This window comes from Notechis scutatus, chromosome 2, assembly GCF_049901735.1.
Source record: "Notechis scutatus isolate UNSWTSFEM ecotype Mainland chromosome 2, rNotScu1.2, whole genome shotgun sequence".
NCBI classification, from domain to species: Eukaryota; Metazoa; Chordata; class Lepidosauria; order Squamata; family Elapidae; genus Notechis; species Notechis scutatus.
In genome coordinates this window covers 102,638,382-102,660,060 of record NC_142010.1, presented here as the reverse complement: position 1 = coordinate 102,660,060, position 21,679 = coordinate 102,638,382, and the positions used below count along the sequence as shown (strand labels likewise).

The 21,679-nt window shown below is 39.8% G+C and overlaps 1 protein-coding gene across 1 annotated transcript in view; it reads right to left on the bottom strand.

Annotated features, from left to right (window-relative positions):
- Positions 1–8,979, bottom strand: part of FOXK2 (forkhead box K2) — a 53,276-nt gene extending 44,297 nt beyond the window's left edge. Inside the window, exon 1 of the mRNA XM_026676978.2 lies at positions 8,437–8,979. Within this exon, the coding sequence (XP_026532763.1) occupies positions 8,437–8,822 (386 nt within the window). The 5' untranslated portion in view covers positions 8,823–8,979. The remainder of the gene's footprint in view (positions 1–8,436) is intronic.
- Between the last annotated feature and the right edge of the window lie 12,700 nt (positions 8,980–21,679).

Genomic DNA, 21,679 nt, shown 5'->3' with positions numbered 1-21,679 from the left:
GCCTCTAAGGCCTCACTGGGGGTAGAGGAGGAAGCAAGGCCCACAATGGGATCGTCAACCTCCGGGATGTCTAGAAGACTAGACATTGCCAAATCGAGATTAAAGAATCTCTTGTCTTGGCTAGAGGGTGTAGGGGGGGGGGCGTGGAAGCAAGTTGTTTAGCCACCAGGTCTACGAAGATGGGTGGGGTCGGGATGACCTCAGCCTCCACCACTGGTTGTGTGAAAATGGAGTCCTCTGGTCCCTCTGAGGCGGGGGGGAGGACAGAGGGAGACTGGGGAAGAAGACCAGAGACGTTCTTGGCTTTAAAGAGGAGGGATTTAAACATGTGTGGCTTGAACAGCCCCCCGAATACGGGTTGGTCGGGGGAAGCCCCTCGTCCTCCGACATCTCCCCTCCATGAGGTCCGCCTCTAAGAGGGGCTCACTATAACGGGAGGATCCCATCAGGGAATCCTCTTCCTCTTCCCTGAAGTCCCCAAAGTCCCCTTCCTCCTCCTCCTGGGCCCCCACCGGAGGAGGGCTGTCCCTCTGAGAGAGTACCTGACCAACCGGGGGGTCCGGCTGTGGAAGGGATCTGATGGATAAAGAGTCGTGCTCGGGAGCCCATGAAGAGAAGCCTGATCTGGCCATGTGCTGCAGGCCCTCCGCAACGCCCTGGCGGATAGCCAATTCCATCCAAGCCTTGATGTGGGCTGGAACCTCGGATGTAGAGGGTTCTTCCTGGCGCAGACCAGCGGCCGTAGGTGTAAAGGTGGTCCAGGGGTCAAGTGACCCTGAAGTGGACTGCGCCTAGATAGGGAAGACGGGTCTGGAGGGGGAAGAGGTTGAGTAGAGGAGGGGGGAGTGGGAGGAGGAAGGGCTGGAGGCCCCGAGCGGGACTCCCTTGATCACCTATCAAACTCCTTTTCCAACGCCTTATGGCGCCTTAAGGCGTCTCCTTGGGAGGCCTTGGAAGGTTCCTTGTCCTGCCTGCGCAAGTAGTGGGACTTTGCCTTAGCCTTCAAGGAAGGTCATTTAGAGAGATTGTTGTCTGCCATTTTGATAATGATAATGATAATAACGATAATAATAATAATAATGATGATAATAATAATAATAATAATAATAATAATAATAATAATAATAATAATAATAGCAGCAGCAAAGGGCGGTTGGCTCGCCTGGAATTGGCCCATGACTAGGGCCGGGTGAGGTTTGAGCTGGGCCGCTCCCCCTTTTGGAATTTAATATGTACAGTGATAACAGGTAGTAAGGTGTGTGTGTGTGTGTGTGTGTGTGTGTGTGTGTGTGTGTGTGTGTATATATATATATATATATATATATATATATATATATATATATATATATATATATATATATATATATATATAATATGTACAGATATATAATCTTTTGGGTTTTTTTTTTATTTTTTATTTTTAATGCTATCTGTATGTAAAGGTTATCTATGTATATACGTATAAATGCATATAATTTTGTATATAAATTTTTTCTCTCTTTTTTTTTTTTGGGGGGATTTTTTTATATAAACAATAACAGGAAAGGAACTAGAAAGATATCACAGTACAGGCCGGATTTACCAAATAAACGCCTGAGGCCTAGAGAGAGAGGCCTCTGGCAGCAGGCCTCCAGACAACAACAAACCGGAGGGGGCTGCAACCGCCCGATGAAGGCTGCGGAGGCCAACAGAATAATGAAAGCGAGCCAGGAAGATCGCTAAAAACAACTAAACTCTTGACCCAAGGGGTCTGGGACGCTTGCATCCACCGCAGCAGCAAGAATCAGAAATAAAAATGGCGCCCGACCACGATGCGGCGCCAAGATGGCGGCCGCGAGCTGAGCTATGTCGGGCGCCGGGACGGCAAGGAGGGCTTGTCCGGTTAGCTCAGCGCGCCTGGTGCTCTTAAGGGCCGACAAGCCCTTCCCGGTCGGCGTTTTGGGGGGGGAATCCAGCAAAATGCGCGCCACGAGGCAGCACGGAGGCAGCGACGCGATTTAATAATGGGGGGTCGCGCGAAGCGCTGCAAACCCGCCCAATTGGCCCCTAGGGGCGAGGGGAGATTTCCCCTGAGTCCCAACCTTTTGCGCAGGAGGAAGAAAGGAAATTTCAAACCTGAGAAATGAAGAAAATAGCCAGAATAAAGTACGTGATTTGAATCAGCCAAGGAGCCCTTTTCCACAGCAGCCTGACTCTTTGAGGCTGAGCAAAAGACTGGGGGAACGCTGCGTGGAGTCACGTGAGGGGGCGGAGCGTTTCCTCAGCTAAAGCTCAGCCTGCAAGAAGAGGACTCAGAAGCACATCCCACTCTCTGGATGCTCCAAGCGGCTCGAGGGAGAAGAAGCTATTGCATTACCATTGGTCAAAGCATATCAGTGATGCAGAACATTAAAATAGTGGTCCTTAGGTACATCAGTATTGTATTTGGGATTTCATAGTGTCCATGGGCATATTCCAATTTGTAACTGAGTGTGTGTGTTTGTGTGTCTGTCTTTCTATCTGTAAATGAATGAAATGAAATGAATGATAAAGGCATATAATCTAGTTCTGCTCATACATGTGATACGGATGATATGTAGGTAACAGAGCTTAATCTCAGAAAATCCTTTGGTAGAAGTTGTGGGTTTACAGCATTCTTTCTTTCTTCAGGGCTATGACAGACATATTTACTTCCAGGGATTTATGGAATCAACTAAATTCTAGAATGATCTGAAAGACATTTCTATATTTAGAAATGACGATCTGTTCAGCATTGGAATGGTAAAGAGAGGGAGAACTTAATACAATTACTGAATGCTCTAATTACTTATCATATGCAGGGGTACTGCACAAAATGAAAAGTGGCTTATGACATTAACAGCAAATGGCCAGGAATCCATCAAAACATACATAAAAGCATTTATTCTGCTTCCTTCACTACTTCCTCAGGTAACAACACAACAAAACTTTTCCGTTTAATGTTGAAATTAACATCTGACACAATAATGCCTATGCCTTCTGCAACATATTTTCTAATGTTCTGAAGATAAAATTGTACTGTTCTATTTCAGGAAAACTAAAGGAAAATATCTAACACACAATCTATTCAAATTCTGAGAGATGTTTCAGGTGTACTCTGAAAGCATAGGAAAGAAGTTTGATTTAAACCATATGCATTCTCAATTTTTTTGTATCATACCTGATCATAATCAATTGAATCAGAGCATATGTGCATGAGATGCTGCCTCAAACTGATTTTCTTCTAAAAAGGAATACAAATACTAGTAATAGTTGTTAAATATTTATAGTCACAGAATAGATTTCTTTCTGCAAAGTCACAGGCTAGTTATTTATGAATGGCTGGCATCACACTTCAGGCAAAATTCCTTCATTCTGGGAGACTGCAAATACTACAGTAATAATGGTCCAGTACCAGAAATTATGTAACAATTTTTTTTTCAAATATCCCTTTGGTGTGTGTGTTTTTTGGAAGAAAATTATCTTGGTTGCTCAACTAGATGATCCTTACCAGGACTGTAATCTCTGCCTGATCTTGCAATGGTTTTTGATGCTATTGACCTTGATGTACAATTTTACATTTTCTCTACTTCTCCTCACAGTTGATAGCATTTGAGTTTCCACAAGAAACTCAAATACCATTTTGTCCCCAATGCTGTTTTACATGTTTGATATCTCCTGGACTTACAACTCCTATTTGAGAAACAGGTGGCTGTCATGGCCAGGAGAGCCTCTGCACAACAGACAGGTTGTGCATCAGTTAAGCCCTTTCCTGGACCAACGATTCCTGAACACAATAGTCAAGATGAGAGGCTAGTCACTTCCCATCTTGACTATTGCAAGGTGCTCTGCATGGAGCTGCCCTTGAAAAGTTTCCTAAAGCTTCAGTAGGTTCAAAATGTGACAGTCTACATGGTTTATGCAACCTAGATTTGCACATGTTAACTTTCCTAGGGCAGCAATATTGGCTATCAATTTGCTTGTAGGTCAAATTCAAGATGCTAGTTGTCAACATCAAGCCCTACATGGCTTGGGACCAGGTTGTTTGAAGAACCATCTTTTTCCAGTCATATCTACCCAAAGCCACCAGGCAGGGAATGCTATCGGTTCAACCTCCTAAGGGAGTCTAACTTAGTGGGACCAGAAGAATGGCCTTATCCATGGTACTCCTTCCCTGTGAAACATCAGGATCTGCAAAAATAGAATTGGCCCTCACTCTTGACACTCAAAGGCCCTAAAAACATAGTTCTGCCAATGGATCTGGGGACCCCAAAATGATATGTAACCCATCAAGTGGCTCATCTGATAGTAGTCACCAGGGATAATGCGGGGTTATTGTATGAGTACTGAGGTTTTATTTTTCTAAGCAGCCGAGAGTGAATTGGGCAACCATATAAAATTTCTTAATTTATACCAAGGGTGTATTATCCTTCTAATGGGGCACTACATTATTAATCAATGTATTTTTCCTTGCAACAATAAAAAAATTGGCAGAAAGTGGTCCTTAGTTGCCGAGGAGTGAGGAACTTTTGATCCTAATAAACATATTGCACTTTGCAGCCAAACATTCTTTATATTTCAACGAAGAACTATTTCCTTCACATACAGCATATGGATAGTTTCATTTTAGGTGAAGCCCAGTAATAACGTCCAGGATTCTCAACCAATTACTTTCTTGCTTGTGGTCTGTAAAGCAGGCATTTTTACTTGGTTAAAACCTAAATCTGTATATACAGGGAGTCTTTGACTTACTACTATAATTGAGCATAGAGATACAGTTGTAAGTCATGCTAATCATTAAGCAGGTCAGCATGTGACCACATCTGATTTGATGACTTTTTTTGCAGCAATCATTCACAGCCATAAATACGAGCCAGCTGCCAAGCATTCAAAATATGATCATGTGACTGTGGGTGGGCATTGGTCATTGTGTTTGAATCCTAGTCATAAATAGCCCAGGGGGTGTCCGTCATAATTAAACAGTCACTAAGTGAGTAATTTTAAGTTGAGGACTACCTATACAAATTTTTTGAGGGTTAGGATTAGGGTTAATGTAGCTAAGGAGTCTTGCATAGACAGTTGCTTTACTGTGATATCCCTGTTAATTTCTAAGTTGTGCCAAGCACAAAATGATTTTTTTTTAAAAAGGACAGAGAGCTCTAACGTAAAACATTACTGGATAATCAGTGCTTATTTTTAAGACACCTCAAAATTATTTTCAGTTTTTGCAATGCTAGATATTACAAGCCCTATTCATATCTCTGTAAACCAAAAAGAAACCAATGTTATAGCTGAAAATGGGGGGAAACAGCTGAATACATTTATATTTTTAAATCTCTGGATTTTGAGGCCTCATCTGAATATTGTTAAGTACTAACTAGAATTACCAATCCCAATCTTCTTAAGTAAGAGTACCAATTAAACCCACTTTGATAATTAGGGATTTGTTAACAAGCCAACTGTTTGCTCAAGATGAAACATCACAGGTTGAACAACTGCAATTTGAAAGTTCTCAATTTACAAAACCTGCATACTATTCTCGTACCCCACTGATAACCTCCACTGTAGAATTCTAAAAAAACTGTGTCAGATCAAAGCTCTATATTTTAACCACTATTTAGTAGCCTTTATTTCAAAACAAATCCTATTATTTTAATCACTGGAAATCCAATGTTATACCAACATAAAGTTCTTAATTCACATTGTTAAATAAGAAAATTTTAAAACTATGTGAAAAATAAAAGACTTGTTTAAGATAAAGGAACTGACTATAATCTATGTTAGTATAAATTTCTTAGAATTAATATAAATGGCATATACAAATCACCACTCTGGTTCACAATTTCGCATGATTTTTCATATGGAAAATACTCCTTTCAAAAGTACGTAAGTCTTAGCATAATTATTTTAACTTTTATTATATACAGAATAAGTTTAACTTCATGGTCTATATTTCAAGACATTACTTTCCATCACATAGCAGATTAAAAATAATTTGATAGTGGTATGAATGTGTGTATATATGTATGCACACAAACACACACACAGAGGGAGGGAGGGAGAGGGGAAGAGAGAGAAAACTTTTCAATTAAATCATATATATTTTCATTTACTGGCTCTTACATGTGATACCGTATATTCCCTGATGTTATTTCTGCAACCTATTTTTCTGAATAAATGAAAATTAGTATGACTTTTATGTATTTTTCCAAATCAAAATATTAATGGTATTAAATCTTAATGTAATATGTGTAAACTATTAAACAGGGCATTTTCAAAGTGGAAATAAACACGAGAGATCAAATCTGGGCAAAGATCTTAAGTGAATGGAATTTGAAGTCTGTAAGTAAGATGATCTCAAAATTACCTAAGCCTTCATCCTAAAATTAAACAAGATTAGGATTCTTTACTATGAAAGGTATCATGCTACATATGTTGACAGTCATTAACAACTGAAACTAGAAAAAATGCCAAGCCACAAAAATGCTATGTTTATGTGTATATTAATTTTTTCTCCCAAATAATTCATCTTTAAATGGAAGTATTGTCAGCTTCACCAGAATACAGTGATACAGGGAAATAAAAATTTTCTGTTTAATTTTCCTTTGGAGAACTGTCATAAATTCAGAAGGATTTATTTTGGGTAATATTGGGGTAACAAACATGGATTATTAATTTAAGTACAATTGAAATGTGTATTGAAATTATAAGGTTTACCATCAAAATCTTTGTTTTCAGTAAGAATCAGCTTTACTATGACTAGAACTGCATATCATCAATTAGCAAGTACAATATGTCTTTAGCTAACAATAATATTTAAAGACGATATATGTTAACAAAACAGTGGTTAAATTATCCAAAACCATCTTTCAAAAAAAAAAAAAACTGCAGCGCAGGAACATATTATCAATATCCTAACATTCAGCAGGTAAATTGATTTTATAACTATACTCTTATGGAATTTTTTTCTTGCAAGCAAGTATAAGGTTTTCAAATTTAGAATGGGTGGAAAGACAAATAAACTACTATTAAGAAATATATTATTCTGTGAAAAGGTATGTGCAATGATAAATAATAATCAAAGATAATCACATAATAGTTTGTTTCATTCTATGACTTACATTGGTACATCCAAGATACACTCAAATAATAAAAGACTTTTACACAGAGTTGTTATCTATAAGACAACAGGATTTAATGGAGAAGTTGTTCAAAACAGCTACAAAGGAGAATTCAAAAACACTAGACCCACAAGGGCATTTTTTTCTCAAAGCTATCTGGACAGAGTAACTGATAAATCTGAACAGTAGTAAAAATACATTTAAAGTTTCAACATTGAGATTACACTCATTTGTCACTGAATGACTGCATTTGCAAAAAATTTTTAGATTACAGCATTATCCCTTATTGTAATACTAAGATATGCTTTTTTCCAACTGTAGAGTATGCAAAGCAGTACAGTGAGAGGCTCTACATTTCTATTAATTTGTTTTAACTTAATCCGAATTAAAATAAAACAGAATAGCTGGCCTTTCCAATAAATGACATCCCCTGCGTGACAATTACAAAAGTCAAGTAACACAATGAGTTACACTAGTAAGATGACACCATGAATAAACACTTCACTAATTAACTTTTAATGAGGTGTACTTATTGTCCTTACTGTATTTGCAAAATGCTTTTCCTATTTTAAGGGTAACGATCTCCAAATATTTTCTCATCAACAGAATACCTTCAAAAGCAGCTCCTTTTCTAAGCCATCCCCTCGCCATTTTTTCTTTTTTTAAATTAAAACACACACACTTTTAGCTGAATACTGAAAAGTACATCTGTTTTATCTTGAAAACACCAGGCCTCTCATACACCACCACCACCCCCTTACTCGAAAAGTACAGCAGTGTGTGTGTGTGCATCATGTGTGCAGCCTGGAAGACAACTTGGAAGCCCAAGTCTAGGTAATTGGGGGAGGGGGAGAGTATTTATCCATAACTGCAGCCATGACGGCGAAACTCAAGATTTTGTAACCCAAGAGGAGTTGCTTCCCACACAATAAATCGTTTGTGATCCCAAAGCCGGACAAAACAGAGAGCAACCAAGCGCCATATCTAGGCCAGCTTGAGCGAAGAAGCGGGGCTCATGTGCTGCTTGCTGCTGCTGCTGCGGACACCCTTCAATGCTCCTTGTGCGGGTGCTGCTGCCGCCACTACAACGAGGCTCCCTCCTCCGCAAGCGGCATCCTTCGGCCTTGGAGCCCCCGGAGATGCTTGAAACGCCTTGGGCTCGCCTCTCACGCCCCCCTCACCGCCCGACGAACACGCCGGGAAGGCGAGAGCGGCGACCGGCGAGCGAAGAGAAAGGTCTTGGCCGGAACGCGTGTCTCAATCCCCACCACCACCCACCGGCATTCCCTCGCTCCCTCCTCCTCCTCCTCACACTCACACGCGGGGCAGCTGCAACGGTGGCGCCCCCCGGCGCTGGAACACTCCGTCCACGAAGACGCCGTTCTTGCCCAGGCAACGCAGGTAGAAATCACCACTGCCAGACGAAGGACTGGCGGCAACAGGCGACGACTGAGTCCCGGTCCCGTCGCCGGTGAGGGTTGAGGCGGGGCCGCTACCGCTGTTGGCAGGGGCCTGGGCCTGAGCGGGCGGGGCAGTGAAAATCTCCAGGTGCCGCCGGGAGATGAAACTGGAGTGGCCCATGCTTACGTCCACCGAGCCCTGCGAGGAGTTGCGGCCGATGGTTACTGAGCGCTTTTTCATGAGGTATTCGAACTCGCGGCCCTCTAACCGGGCCACGGCCGCCGATGCCGTCCCCGCCGCCATCTTGGCCGAGACAGCGCGCGGGACCGAATGGCGCCCCCTCTGTTCCCCCCGCGCGCGCGCGCTTCGCGCCCTCCCCCCTCCCCGAATTCCCCACACCGCCCGCCGGGTCGGCCCCAGACACCGACAGACGCAGCGGCAGAGTGCTGCCGTGCAACCCACACTCACGCTATTCCCCCTTCCACTAGACAGGCTGCCGGCCTAGCCAATGAGCGTGCTGCACGCTCTTTGGAGCTTTTCGGTCTCCGCCACTCACAAGCGTCACCGGGATCGACGCAAGGCAACGAGGGTAGATTGTGCCGCACTGGAGACAGGCAGGCAACCAGTTGGAATGAAAGCATGGATTGGATTTGTAATCATTTGGAGTGGGACGGTGGTAGATAGAATGGGTTACTACTTGTAACAGCAAAAACTTATTGCGGCAAGAACTAGCCTTAACAAATTGCCGGAAAGCTCCATAAATGTATTGCAAGGAATTTAAAAACTTCTTAATGTAATGCCCTCAGTTCATTCCTCTATAGATAATATACATGCATTCTCCCATGACAGGAGAAGTAGATTCTCAGTTGCTTAAGCAAAAATAATCAACACTCCTTATTTTGCTTTTTTCAGATATTATACTGAATTTGTTCTATAATATCAGGGTGTACTGTATGGTAACAGCAATCGTTTTCATATGTATACCACATTAAGGAGAAAGCTGCTTATGCAAGTATTCCCTTTTAACATTTAGCATTGATGTAAAAGAGGATGCTGTTTACTGCAAAAGAAAAAATTGTGTCTTTCTCAAGTGACAGTTTTAAATACACTCGCTGCTACTGTCACAGCTACTGAGGTACTTAAACGGATCCATAAACTTTTCTGCATTTTTACGCTGAAAAATTATCTGTGTGTATTGGCATATATAATATTTTGTTATATTCACATTTTTTGTATGAAATTTTCTCTTACATATTTTGTGCAGCATTTTAACTATCAGCCCTTGACATGCACTTTAAAAATTTTAATTCCCTCTGAATACACCTTTTATGTGCATTATACCTATTCAAACATGTTTATATTTATATGACTTTGCCCAATATATATTGTTTTACTTATAATAGGTTGATAGTCCTAACAGTATGCCCTGTTTCACCAAATGAATGGTTCTGTTTGGCAGATCAAAGCAAATAATACTTTATCCTCTTACAACAACTTTCTCTTGATAGGATTGCTTATCCTCAGAACTAGCAAATATAACCAAGATTATAAAAGTCAGCTTTTATTACTCTCACAGTCCCAGATTCCCTTGGCATTTACAGGATGATTTGAAAAGGATAACTGCATAAGATCTTGGAAATCCTCTTCCAAGAAATCATAACATAAACAGAACAATGATATATGTTTCACATTTTCAGCCAAGTTTAGCAAACAAGAGGGTGTTTATTTTTGAAGATCAGAGTACAATGCACCAAATCTGTTGTTAACTTCAAAACATTTGTATTTATTTACCTTTAGCATTTTTAAAGGGGCACACAATATTACAGAAGTTATTTTAAAAAGGAAGTTTGAAAATAGTACTGAAAATATTATAATTGATTTCAAGAGAGTATCTTGCAGCAAAAGCAGGAACCAAAGCATGGAAGACCCTATCCTTGGTTTGCCTCGGGTGAAGGATGGATCCACAGAAAGACCTTTGATAGTAAAGAGCAGGTTGATTTATATGATGGAGAAAGGGGGAGAAGTGGGGAGAAGATAGTCTAGTCCTTTGATTTGGTCAAATACATTTATTTCATTCATGTTTATAGTCTACTATTCTATGAATCTAAGAAAGGAAACATGGAAAGAAATTTCTCTTGTTTATCCTCAGAGCAAAATATCAAAGCACTTTTTCTGAAAAATATATTCTTCAGTCGTGTCCAGCCCTTCACAACCTCATAGATCGTAGCATGCCAGGCCCCTCCATCCTCCACTGTCTCCCAAATTTGCCCAAATTCATGTTCATTGCATGGATGACACTATCTAATCATCTCATATTCTAGTCTTCTTATCCATTTGCCTTCAATTTTTCTTAACATCAGGGTCTTTTCCAATCAGTCCTCTCTTCTCATTACATGACTAAAATATTTGAGCTTCAGCTTTAATATCTGTGCTTACAAAGGACAGTGAGGGTTTATTCCCTTTTGGGTTGAGCCTAAAAAAAGCTTTTTATGTTTGTTAGAAAAGATGCCACCAGACTTCAATTGGACTAGAAGACCTCCAAGGTCCCTTCCAACTCTGTTATTCTGACACCATTGCAATGATGAAGAGAAGGCCACGGAGCTAAATCTCATCCATCAAGATGAAGACTTCTGATTTTTGCTCCCATAGACTAACAAGACTCTCCTACAATATTTTCTCATAACAACTCATGATCTAAAATGAGCTGAAAAATACCAACTGCTGTAGCCCATACACAAGAGCTTGTGGTTAAGTGAGAGATGTTTCAAACTGAGGACAGAACTAATTGGAGGCTATGTATTTGTTCAAGATCAATGAAATATGGTTTTTTAAACACCATCCCAGTTAATCAACTATTTTCTGAATGTTATAGTATTCAATTTAACAGTGGTTTTTTATACTGAACTTTAAAATTATGTTTGATTACAAGACTCATTTGTATATTTTATACCATGCTGTGTATTAAATGAACTTAAATGTTTATTTTAAAGTTCCTGACATTTTACAGTGGATTGTCCTCAAGTATTATTTATTGCCACTGATAATCAGTATTTGCTGTGTAGCTCAAAGAAAAATATTTTATATGATGGAAATGGAAGGAGTCCATTTTAGAAAAAGCAAATAGGGATTCTTGAAAAAGTAACTGCCCATCCTTAGTGCTAGGTTTGCTCTTTGTTTTAGATCAGGTTATTTTATTTTATTTTAATATTTTTATTTTTAAAAAACAAAAATACAAATATCTATTCACATTAACAGTGTTCATGTCGTTATTAATACATACCTCTCCTTTTATACATCAGCTCTTATTTCTATCTTCCACCCATTTGTACCACCTATCCCAAACCGCATAATAGTCTGAATCATCTTTGCCTCTTAATTCCATTGTGAATTTATCCAGTTCCGCACAATCCATTATTTTTTGTGTCAAGTCTTCTTCAGATGGTATCTTTTCCTTCTTCCATCCCTGTGCGAAGGTTATTCTCGCTGTAGTTATATGTATAATGATGTATCGGATGATCTTGCTCAAGTTTCCCTTAATTATTCCTAATAATAATAATAACATTCCTAATAAGAATATTTCCAGAGAGAGAGAGAGACTCTAAAAAAAACCCTGCCTTAATTCTGCATACTATAGAGCAGGCAGAGGGAAACTATAAAAGCAACCTTTCAAGATTCTGTTGTTATATCCCATACAATAAAGTGGAGTTCCAGTACAATCATTGTAGAATCTATTTTCAAGTAGCAGATATATTTCAGTGGTAGTGGTATTTTGCTAAATTTAAATTACTAGCATTAGGACATATTGAGGATGGAGCCTAATAATACACAATGCTGATGTGTGAGGTATTAGCAATTCTTATTAAGGTTTCGTGTTTTGATAATTTTTATTGTTTTTTTAGCTATCCAGGATGAGCAGCCATATAAATCTTTTAAATAAATATTTAATTATTCACATGCAACGATTTATGCTTTTGTCTTTGTTATACTGATTTACTGCCAAACTTCCATTAGTCTAGAAGCAAATGAGCAAATATTAACAGTTTTGATAGTAGTATCTGTATGTAAATAAGTTTTAAAATTAGGATACTTTTATAGTATCCTAAGTTCATTCTAAAAGTATTACTGTGATAGAAAGCAGAGCAATCATCTGAAATTCCAGATATCAATTCATTACTTAATAAATTAAATTGCTGAACAATGCCAGGAAAATAAATTGCATGCTACAATACCAAAGCAGCCCCATTCTAAAATAACTTTTTCCTCTTAAGGTATATACTGTAATTCAGAGGTTGTTTTTACTAATAAATATTCACAATAGAGTATCAATGAATTCTGGTGTAGTAGTTCACTGAAGATATCTGAAGTTACATGTCTATGGAGATTCTCGGTCAAAGGTGCTTTTCAAAGGGCAACTGGACTTTCTTTGTTTTTTCCTTGAAGACATTTCACTTCTCATCCAAGAAGGTTCTTCAGTCAGAAGTGGACTTCTTCAGAACTGAAGAAGCTTCTTGGATGAAAAGCAAAATATCCTCAAGGGAAGAAACGAAGTCCAGTTGCCCTTTGAAAAGTACCTTTGCTTTTTACATATTTTCTCTGAATTGAAACAGAACACGTTAAGTGACATAATTCAATTGGGAAACAATACAAAATTTCTGGATAAAACAAATGTTCAAAACAAACTCTGCAAGCTACACAAAGGGTGGAGGGGTTTTTGGAGGGGGAAGGCATATGATGAATATATACCTGCTGATGAAATGTTGCACGTGGTCAAATCTTTACTTGTTCCAGGATTTAAATGGCAATTGTTGCCAGGGTACTGCATGTCACCAAGACTGCTACAATAAGTTGCTTTTCACCATGAAAATGTTTTTCCATCATGTTTACAGATATATTTGAGAGAAATATTGTGATAGGCACCTACCAAACATGCTTTGCTAAATGCCAGTGTTTTAAAATAGGGGAATCAATCTCAGTTTATTGAAGCTTCACTTAGCATTATTGTGCTAGAAGACCTACATTTTGAATAAAATTAAATTATCCTTTTAAAAATAAAGGATTTTACTTCATCTGGAATGTGGTTTTCTGAACAACATATTTAAACCCTTTGTAATAAAATATATGATAGTTTATATATGTTTCTTTCATAATGGTCTGGACTAAATAGTTAATTCAACACCTACCAATGCTGGCCAATTCCAATCCAGTCATTAGAAGAAATCCTTGCCTGTTCTTTAATCCAACACAAATGTCTGCAGTTGGTTTACAAACCATGCTACCCATAATGCTCTAGACTGCTTATGGAGGTCATAACGTGCAGAGCAGCAATAGCCGATTAACAAAATCACATCGTTTTGGTGCGCTAAATAATAATAAATAATGTATATAGACTATCAGGATACTATCTCCATTGTTTCATGTTCAATCAGCGTTTTTAACGGAGGCCTGTCCCGGAAGGAATTAACAAGCCTCCATGCTGCAACAAGACATGTGCTTTTTCAGATGACATCATCCTCCCCAGTATCTCGGCAGTGACCTAGTCGGAGTGTTTGTAAATACTGAAAAAGAGCCCTGGGGGTGGGGTAATCACATCAATCACATATGGAGAAGACAATAGTTAAATCAATGCACTGAAATTTGCAATTGTTGACATTTCTTAGAATTAGTAAATGTTTCAAAGACAACAGCAATAATATAAAAGTAAATATAAAAGTAAAAACACTATTGCATAAACTGACAGTGGTAGTCCGTGGCTACTGGGACACTGGGTGCCATATGGAAAAAGCCTTAGCTGGTATATTAAAAAAATCTGCACATTGACAAAATGTCCATTTGTCACCTGATTGGATCTGCATATATACTATGCTGGTATGTTATGAGATGTTAGGTTCTTAGGAAGAACTCTCTATGAATTCAGACCAACACTGTTAAAAATTGGCTTTCATATTTTGGGGATTTCATATTTTTGTGTATATAATATTCTAATAATAATGAGACATCTTGAACAAGGTGAAGTTAAGAAAGCATCATCTTGAAAATTAGTTAATAAATATTAGGTGAAACATCATGCTATCCTGTATTATTAATGTATAAATAGCTGTCTAGGTTTGATATGAAAGCAATGATTTAAAAATATAATTTGCTTGTGTCTCAATTGGCCAATGTAATGACATATTTCTTGATATTTTGATGAAAATATGTATAATCAGATTTTAATGTTTAAAAAGTACTTATGTTTGGAAAATTAGTTTATTAAATTAAAACCTTTAACAGCATATTGTACATAGGTACAATAGCTAAAGCAACAGCATTAACATTCTAATATAAATCAATGAAAACCTACTGGCAAGAAAAAAAATCAATGCTCAAATTAATTTTTATTTTCCACTCATATGATTAGAAATACCTACCAGTATGAACAGAATACAGAACACATAAGATATATTGTATTTCTTAGCACTGTCTGTATCTTGCTAAGTATAGGAACTGAAGTACAGGATACAGTTTAGTACACAGCTTTAGGGCTGAACACTGAGCATTAAGTAGCAAAATATTGATAAATGTGATTGTACTTCTCTATTTGAGACTAGTGTGCAATCCCCATAAAGAACTGGATCCTCCTTGATTTGTCGTGAACAACAGTTGCACCCAAGAGTGCACCCTTCAGAGGGTCACTAACACTCCAGTCACCTCATGCCTGGACTATTGCAATGTGTTCTACTACGCTACGCTACCCTTGAAGACTCTCTGGAAAGTACAGCTGATCCAAGAGCACAAGTAGCAATGGGTGATTTCTGTTATTCCCAGGTGTCATGGCTGCTCCACAAACCACATTGACTTCCAGTTGGCTTCCAGATATAATTCAAGATGTTATTATCTATAAAGCCCTTCATGGCATATGGCTTTATTATTTGAGGAACCATCTGTCTCGTTGTTTCTGCCTGTCAGGTAGAGTCCTCTCATTTAAATCTTATAATGTTGGGTGACCAAGGAAATGCTTTGGGACCAAGCAAGCATACTATCTCTGTTTCAATTTGGAACAATAACTCATTGGAGATATACATGGCTCCCGCTGTCCAAGAGTTTTGGAAGTCCCTTAAGATTTACTTCTGTTCCCAGACTAAGGTTTAGAGTGTCTGTGGAGCCCTGTCATTGCTGATCTACAGATAAAATCTGTCTCTGAGAAGTCACTTGGTGGCAGTATTACTGTGCTAATGTGCTTACTCTTTCAAAGTTAGGGAAAGAGCTTTAGTTGCTGTATTTGCATTTGAATATAGATGACTAATATATATGATCAAGCATTTATCATACTAGTTTTTTAATGTCCTATTTTTCAGTATTCTATATTTCATATCATTTTAAATATAATATACACAAATATAATCAAGTGTGTCTGTTCTCTTATTGTTTGCTATATTGTTGGTGTATGCCAAAGCACTATCACTTGTCACTAGCACATTATGCTGGGGTTTGTTTGGGCCAGGGATGGGATACGACAGGGTTAACTACCGGTTCGGGGTTTACGAGCTTCCCTGCCCGCTGAGCCGGGTGCCTGTAAATCGTCATTAGCACGCTGCTGCCCGAGAAGCAGCCTTTGAAACAGCCCTCTTTTCTTGTTTTTTTTTACTACAGCTGTGCCTCGTTTGGCAGCTGAAGTTGAAAAATCAGGAAATAAAGATCAGGTAAGAGCCCTGGTGGGTGGGTGGACAAAAACATCAGCAGACAGAACTGGTTCTATGTCTGCTGCTCTTCAGAGCTACTGGTTCTACAGAGGTGGACAGAACCGGTAGAAACCCACCCCTGGTTTGGGCTGATTCTTGAAATTTGAGATCTTTTAATTATATTAATGTTTTATGGGTACAACTTTCACCAACTAAAGAGCAGTTGCTAATTATCCTGTTGTAAGTAGGTTTCTATTATTCAATAGCTATCTTGACCCTACTAATGTTCTTCTGTACTTAAATTTAGACATAAAAAGACCTTGAAAACTGCAGTTCCAATGTTATCAGACAAGTCACTGGTACAACATATTGTGATGGTATAATTCAGTACCTGATTCAATGTTTTGATCTATAGGAAATGATAATTTCCTTATGTTGAAAATCTTAAAAGAGTTCTGTCCTCTCATTCTGTATTACAAATATTCTTATTAAGAATAATTGTATTAGACCATCCATACTTATTTCATTTACAATCAATAGTTTCTGTGGTTTTCATATTGTTGCATATTTTGATCTAAATAAATTACTTTTTACAAATAGAAAAAGAGCAATATTATTTGTACTATGTAAGGCAGTTATATTATTCTCTGGAAGTGTATAGTAGGTGACATAAAATGGGTTTTATAGCCATCTATTCAGAATTCCTATTGAATTCAAGGTCATATAGGATTTCAAACTCCCCTAAGAGTAATCTGATTTTTATTACTCAAATAATTATAGTTATATAACCAATCATATATAAATTACTTCTCTCTAAAGACTAAAGTCCCTTTTTCAAATTAATTACACAATTAAAAATAGAGGCTTGGGGTGGGGGGAAATCAAATTTCCTGAAAACAGAAGTTTGCATGCAAAAGATAATGACTCTTCTCCCCAGACTCTTCACAGTAGAGTTGGGTGGGTTGTGGAAACTACAGAGAATCATCCCTCAGTATAAAGGAAGTCCTTGACTTAGGATCACAATTGAGCCCAGAATTTATGTTACTAAGCAAGACAGCTGTTGAGTTTTGCCCTGTTTTATGACCTTTCTTGCCACAGTTGTTAAGTGAAACACTGCAGTTAAGTTATTAACATAGCTTTTATGTGATTCTGGTTTCCCCATCAACTTTTGCATGTCAGAGGGTTCCAAAAGTACTCCAACATTTGTTCCAGCTTCAAATGTTGGCTGCATATCCAATTCTTCCAGATCTTCTGAATTTGACATGTAATTGCAATTGGTTTATCTCAAGTTGTGACAGCAATTTCCTCTTCGCTATGTTGAAGCATTAGGTAACTAGCTCTTCCTCAGTTAGTGTAGATACAAATCTTCTGTCCATCTATGCTTTCTTCATACATTTCATATATTCCTTCACATTAGATGTCCTGTTATAGTAGCATTCCATCAATTCCAGACTCTCTTCCAGTAGCTCATTTATCAGATTGTCCTGGCTCCCAAATATATGACGCGCACCTTATTAATCCAAGTGATGTCCAAGCTGGCATGATACTCCTAGTTTGTCATATTTGAGGTAGGCAAATGAAGCACTATGGAATCTTTGTCCAAGAACCCCTACTGATAATGTAGGTACCAGCCAGGATTTGAATCCTACTCTCCAACATCAAGGGTGGCACTCTAATCACTATGATATCCAGCTGCATATATATAGGTATGCTAATGACTTACTGTATACAGGCATGCAAAAATAATTTTGACAAAGGTGTGTAGGAACCCTTAAGAGAAAATAAAAGCAACTTTGTCTTTATTTTGTTTGGTCAGGGCAGAAGAAAACTCTGTCAGACCTTTAAGATTCTATATTTATATCCTTCAACAATAAAGTAATAAAGGATCTTTCTAATCTTTAATGTCTGTTTATTGAGTAGGCTTATTTTGAAGGACTGTCATGCTTAAATGTGTTTTGTTAAGTTTATTATGCTTACTAAAATTCAACAAACATTTAACCACACAGAGCTTCCTTTTTCTTCCAAAGAGTTCAAAATATTTGTGTCTCCTCTTCCTTTTGATCTTAAAAATATTAAACTAAAAATAGTGATTTTGACAGTGTTATTATAATGAATTATTACTAATATTGACTAATATAGATATCTACTCCAATTGAATGAAATGGGCTAGAGGAACACAAGATTAGAATCATGTAAGAGCTGAGTGAGAGAAGAAAGCCAATGTCTGATTATATGGGTAGTCCTTGACTTCCAACCATTTGTTTAGTGACCAAATTTATGACAGTAAATTGACACACAAATATTGCAATGTCCCGGCGGTCATGATAAAAATTCAGCCCCTTGGCAACAGTCATAGATTTAGGGTGGTTGTAGTGTCCCATGATCATAATTGCTGACCTTCCCAAATGGTTTCTGATAAGCAAAGTCAATGGAGGAAGCCAAATTTGTTAATAACTACATGTTCGCTTAAAGACCATAGTGCTTAAAACCTATGGTAAAAAAGGTTGTAAAATTGAGTGTGACTCACTTAACAATGAAAGTTTTATTCTGAATTGTGAATGAAAATCAAAATTGCAAACCTAAATGTACATGTTATGGAGTACTCCCCAGTTTACTCACTGGGGTTTACATTGAAAAATACTTATTGAGATCTACAGGTGAAACTCAAAAAATTAGAATATTGTGCAAAAGTTCATTGATTTCAGTAATGCAACTTGAAAGGTGAAACTAATATATGAGATAGATTCATTACATGCAAAGCAAGATAGTTAAGCCGTTATGTGTCATAATTGAGATGATGGCTTACAGCTCATGAAAACCCCAAATCCACAATCTCAGAAAAGTAGAATATTGTGAAAAGGTTCAATATTCTAGGCTCAAAGTGTCCCACTCTAATCAGCTAATTAAGCCATAACACCTGCAAAGGGTTCCTGAGCCTTTAAATCAGGGGTGGGCAAACTTTGGCTCGGGGCCGCATTGACTTTTAAATTTGACAGACGGGCCGGGTCAGCACAAGATTTTTGGGAATCACCCCCCTTCTCCTCCTTCCCTCCTCGGAGGCCCCCTGAGTCAGGAGTTGCTACCGCGCGTGGCTCCGTGGCTCCAGTCCCACGTGCCTCGGAAGGGAAAGGCAAAAAGGAAGAGCCGGGCGGTGCTTGCAACGGAGCAGCGGCACTGGAGGCTCAGGCTCAGCGGCTCCTGGTTTTGCCTTTTCCTTCCCAAGGCACGCTGGGACTGAGCCGCACGTGAGCTGTGCCGCGAGCAACTCCTGACAGCCCCAGCTGGACACCTGAGCGGAGCCCGGGCGAAACTGCCTGTTGCTGCTGCCGGAGCACCGCCGGTCGCCTCCTCCAAGCAGCCTGCCTCCCCACCGGGCTTCCTCTGGCGCTCGGGGCCACGCGAGTGGCGCGTTAAGGAGCCGAAGTTGCTGGAAGTTGCTCGGTGGGGAGCAGGCTTTAAGTGCCCCGAGCGGACCGCCGAGCCGACGGGCCCAAGGCACAGGCCCACCACAGCCAGCTTTAGTGGCTCAACCCGCCCGCCCCCAGGTGGAACCCTTCCGCTGCGGGAACGCCCAGCCGCAAGCTGCCTTGCAGTTTAGCCTGCCCGAAAAAGGGGATGGCGGACTCACCTCGGGAGGTCGACCAGGTGATTAACCCCACAGCCTTTGCCTTCTTTCCACCCCTAGATCGCCCGCCTGTTTTGCAGCTTTGGGGCCACGCACGGCCCCACCCCAGCCAGGGCGGGCCGCATTGGAAAGACCAACGGCCGGATGGGCCGGTCCCACCCTGCTTTAAATAGTCTCTCAGTCTGGTTCAGTAGGAATCACAATCATGGAAAAGACTAACCTGACAGTTGTGCAGAAAACCATCATTGGCACCCTCCATATGGAGGGAAAGCCTCAAAAGGTAATTGCAAAAGAAGTTGGATGTCCCCAAAGGGCTGTATCAAAGCACATTGATAGAAAGTTATGTGGAAGGGAAAAGTGTGGAAGAAAAAGGTGCACAAGCACCAGGGATGACCGCAGCCTGGAGAGGATTGTCAGGAAAAGGGCATTCAAAAGTGTTGGGAACTTTCACAAAGAGTGGACTGAGGCTAGAGTCAGTGCATCAAGAGCTACCAGGCACAGACGGATCCTGGACATGGGCTTCAAATGTCATATTCCTCTTGTCAAGCTGCTCCTGAACAACAAACGTCAGAAGCCTCTTACCTGGGCTAAAGAAAAACAGAACTGGTCTGTCGCTCAGTGGTCCAAAGTCCTCTTTTCTGATGAGAGCAACTTTTGCCTCTCATTTGGAAACCAAGGACCCAGAGTCTGGAGGAAGAATGGAGAGGCACACACTGCAAGATGTTTGAAGTCCAGTGTGAAGTTTCCACAGTCTGTGTTGATTTGGGGAGCCATGTCATCTGCTGGTGTTGGTCCACTGTGCTATTAAGTCCAGGGTCAACGCAGCCGTCTACCAGGAGATTTTGGAGCACTTCATGCTTCCTTCCGCAGATGAGCTTTATGGGGATGCTGACTTCATTTTCCAGCAGGACTTGGCATCTGCCCACACTGCCAAAAGCACCAAAACCTGGTTCAACAAGACTGTGGGATTACTGTGCTTGATTGGCCAGCGAACTCGCTTGACCTGAACCCCATAGAGAATCTGTGGGGCATTGCCAAGAGAAAGATGAGAGACATGAGACCGAACAATGCAGAAGAGCTGAAGGCCACTATTGAAGCATCCTGGTCTTCCATAACACCTCAGCCGTGCCACAGGCTGATAGTTTCCATGCCACGCCGCATTGAGGCAGTAATTGCTGCAAAAGGGGCCCAAACCAAGTACTGCATGCTTATACTTTTCAGAGGTCCGATATTGTTCTATGTACAATCCTTGTTTTATTGATTGCATGTAATATTCTAATTTTCTGAGATTGTGGATTTGGGGTTTTCATGAGCTGTAAGCCATAATCATCTCAGTTATGACACATCACGGCTTGAACTATCTTGCTTTGCATGTCATGAGTCTATCTCATATATTAGTTTCACCTTTTAAGTTGCATTACTGAAATAAATGACCTTTTGCACGATATTCTAATTTTCCGAGTTTCACCTGTACATATAGACATACACTGAATTGGCCTGCACAGTCCCAATTTCTACATTTCATTCTATGAATTAAAATCTTTTAAGAAAAGCAAATTAGAAAGAAGAGAGATAACCTAACTTTCTTGTGGGGGGGACCCACAACCTCCAACCTCTTCGGAAAGTTTCAAATCCCGTTATGCCTTTCTTCATCATTAACATTGCTCGGCTGGCTGGGTATGGAGAACGGGTTGCGAAGTCCTGCCCGAGTGATATCTGAGCCTACATACTTGTGCTGAGGGAAAAAGAAAAGCACAGGGATGCGTCAATCATCTCAATCGGCGTGTATTGTTCGTGCAGGCGGCTTCTTCGAGGCGACCGCTCCTCTCAGGCTGGCCGGCCTTCTGAAACAAGCCAGCAGCCGGCGGTTCTCTTGT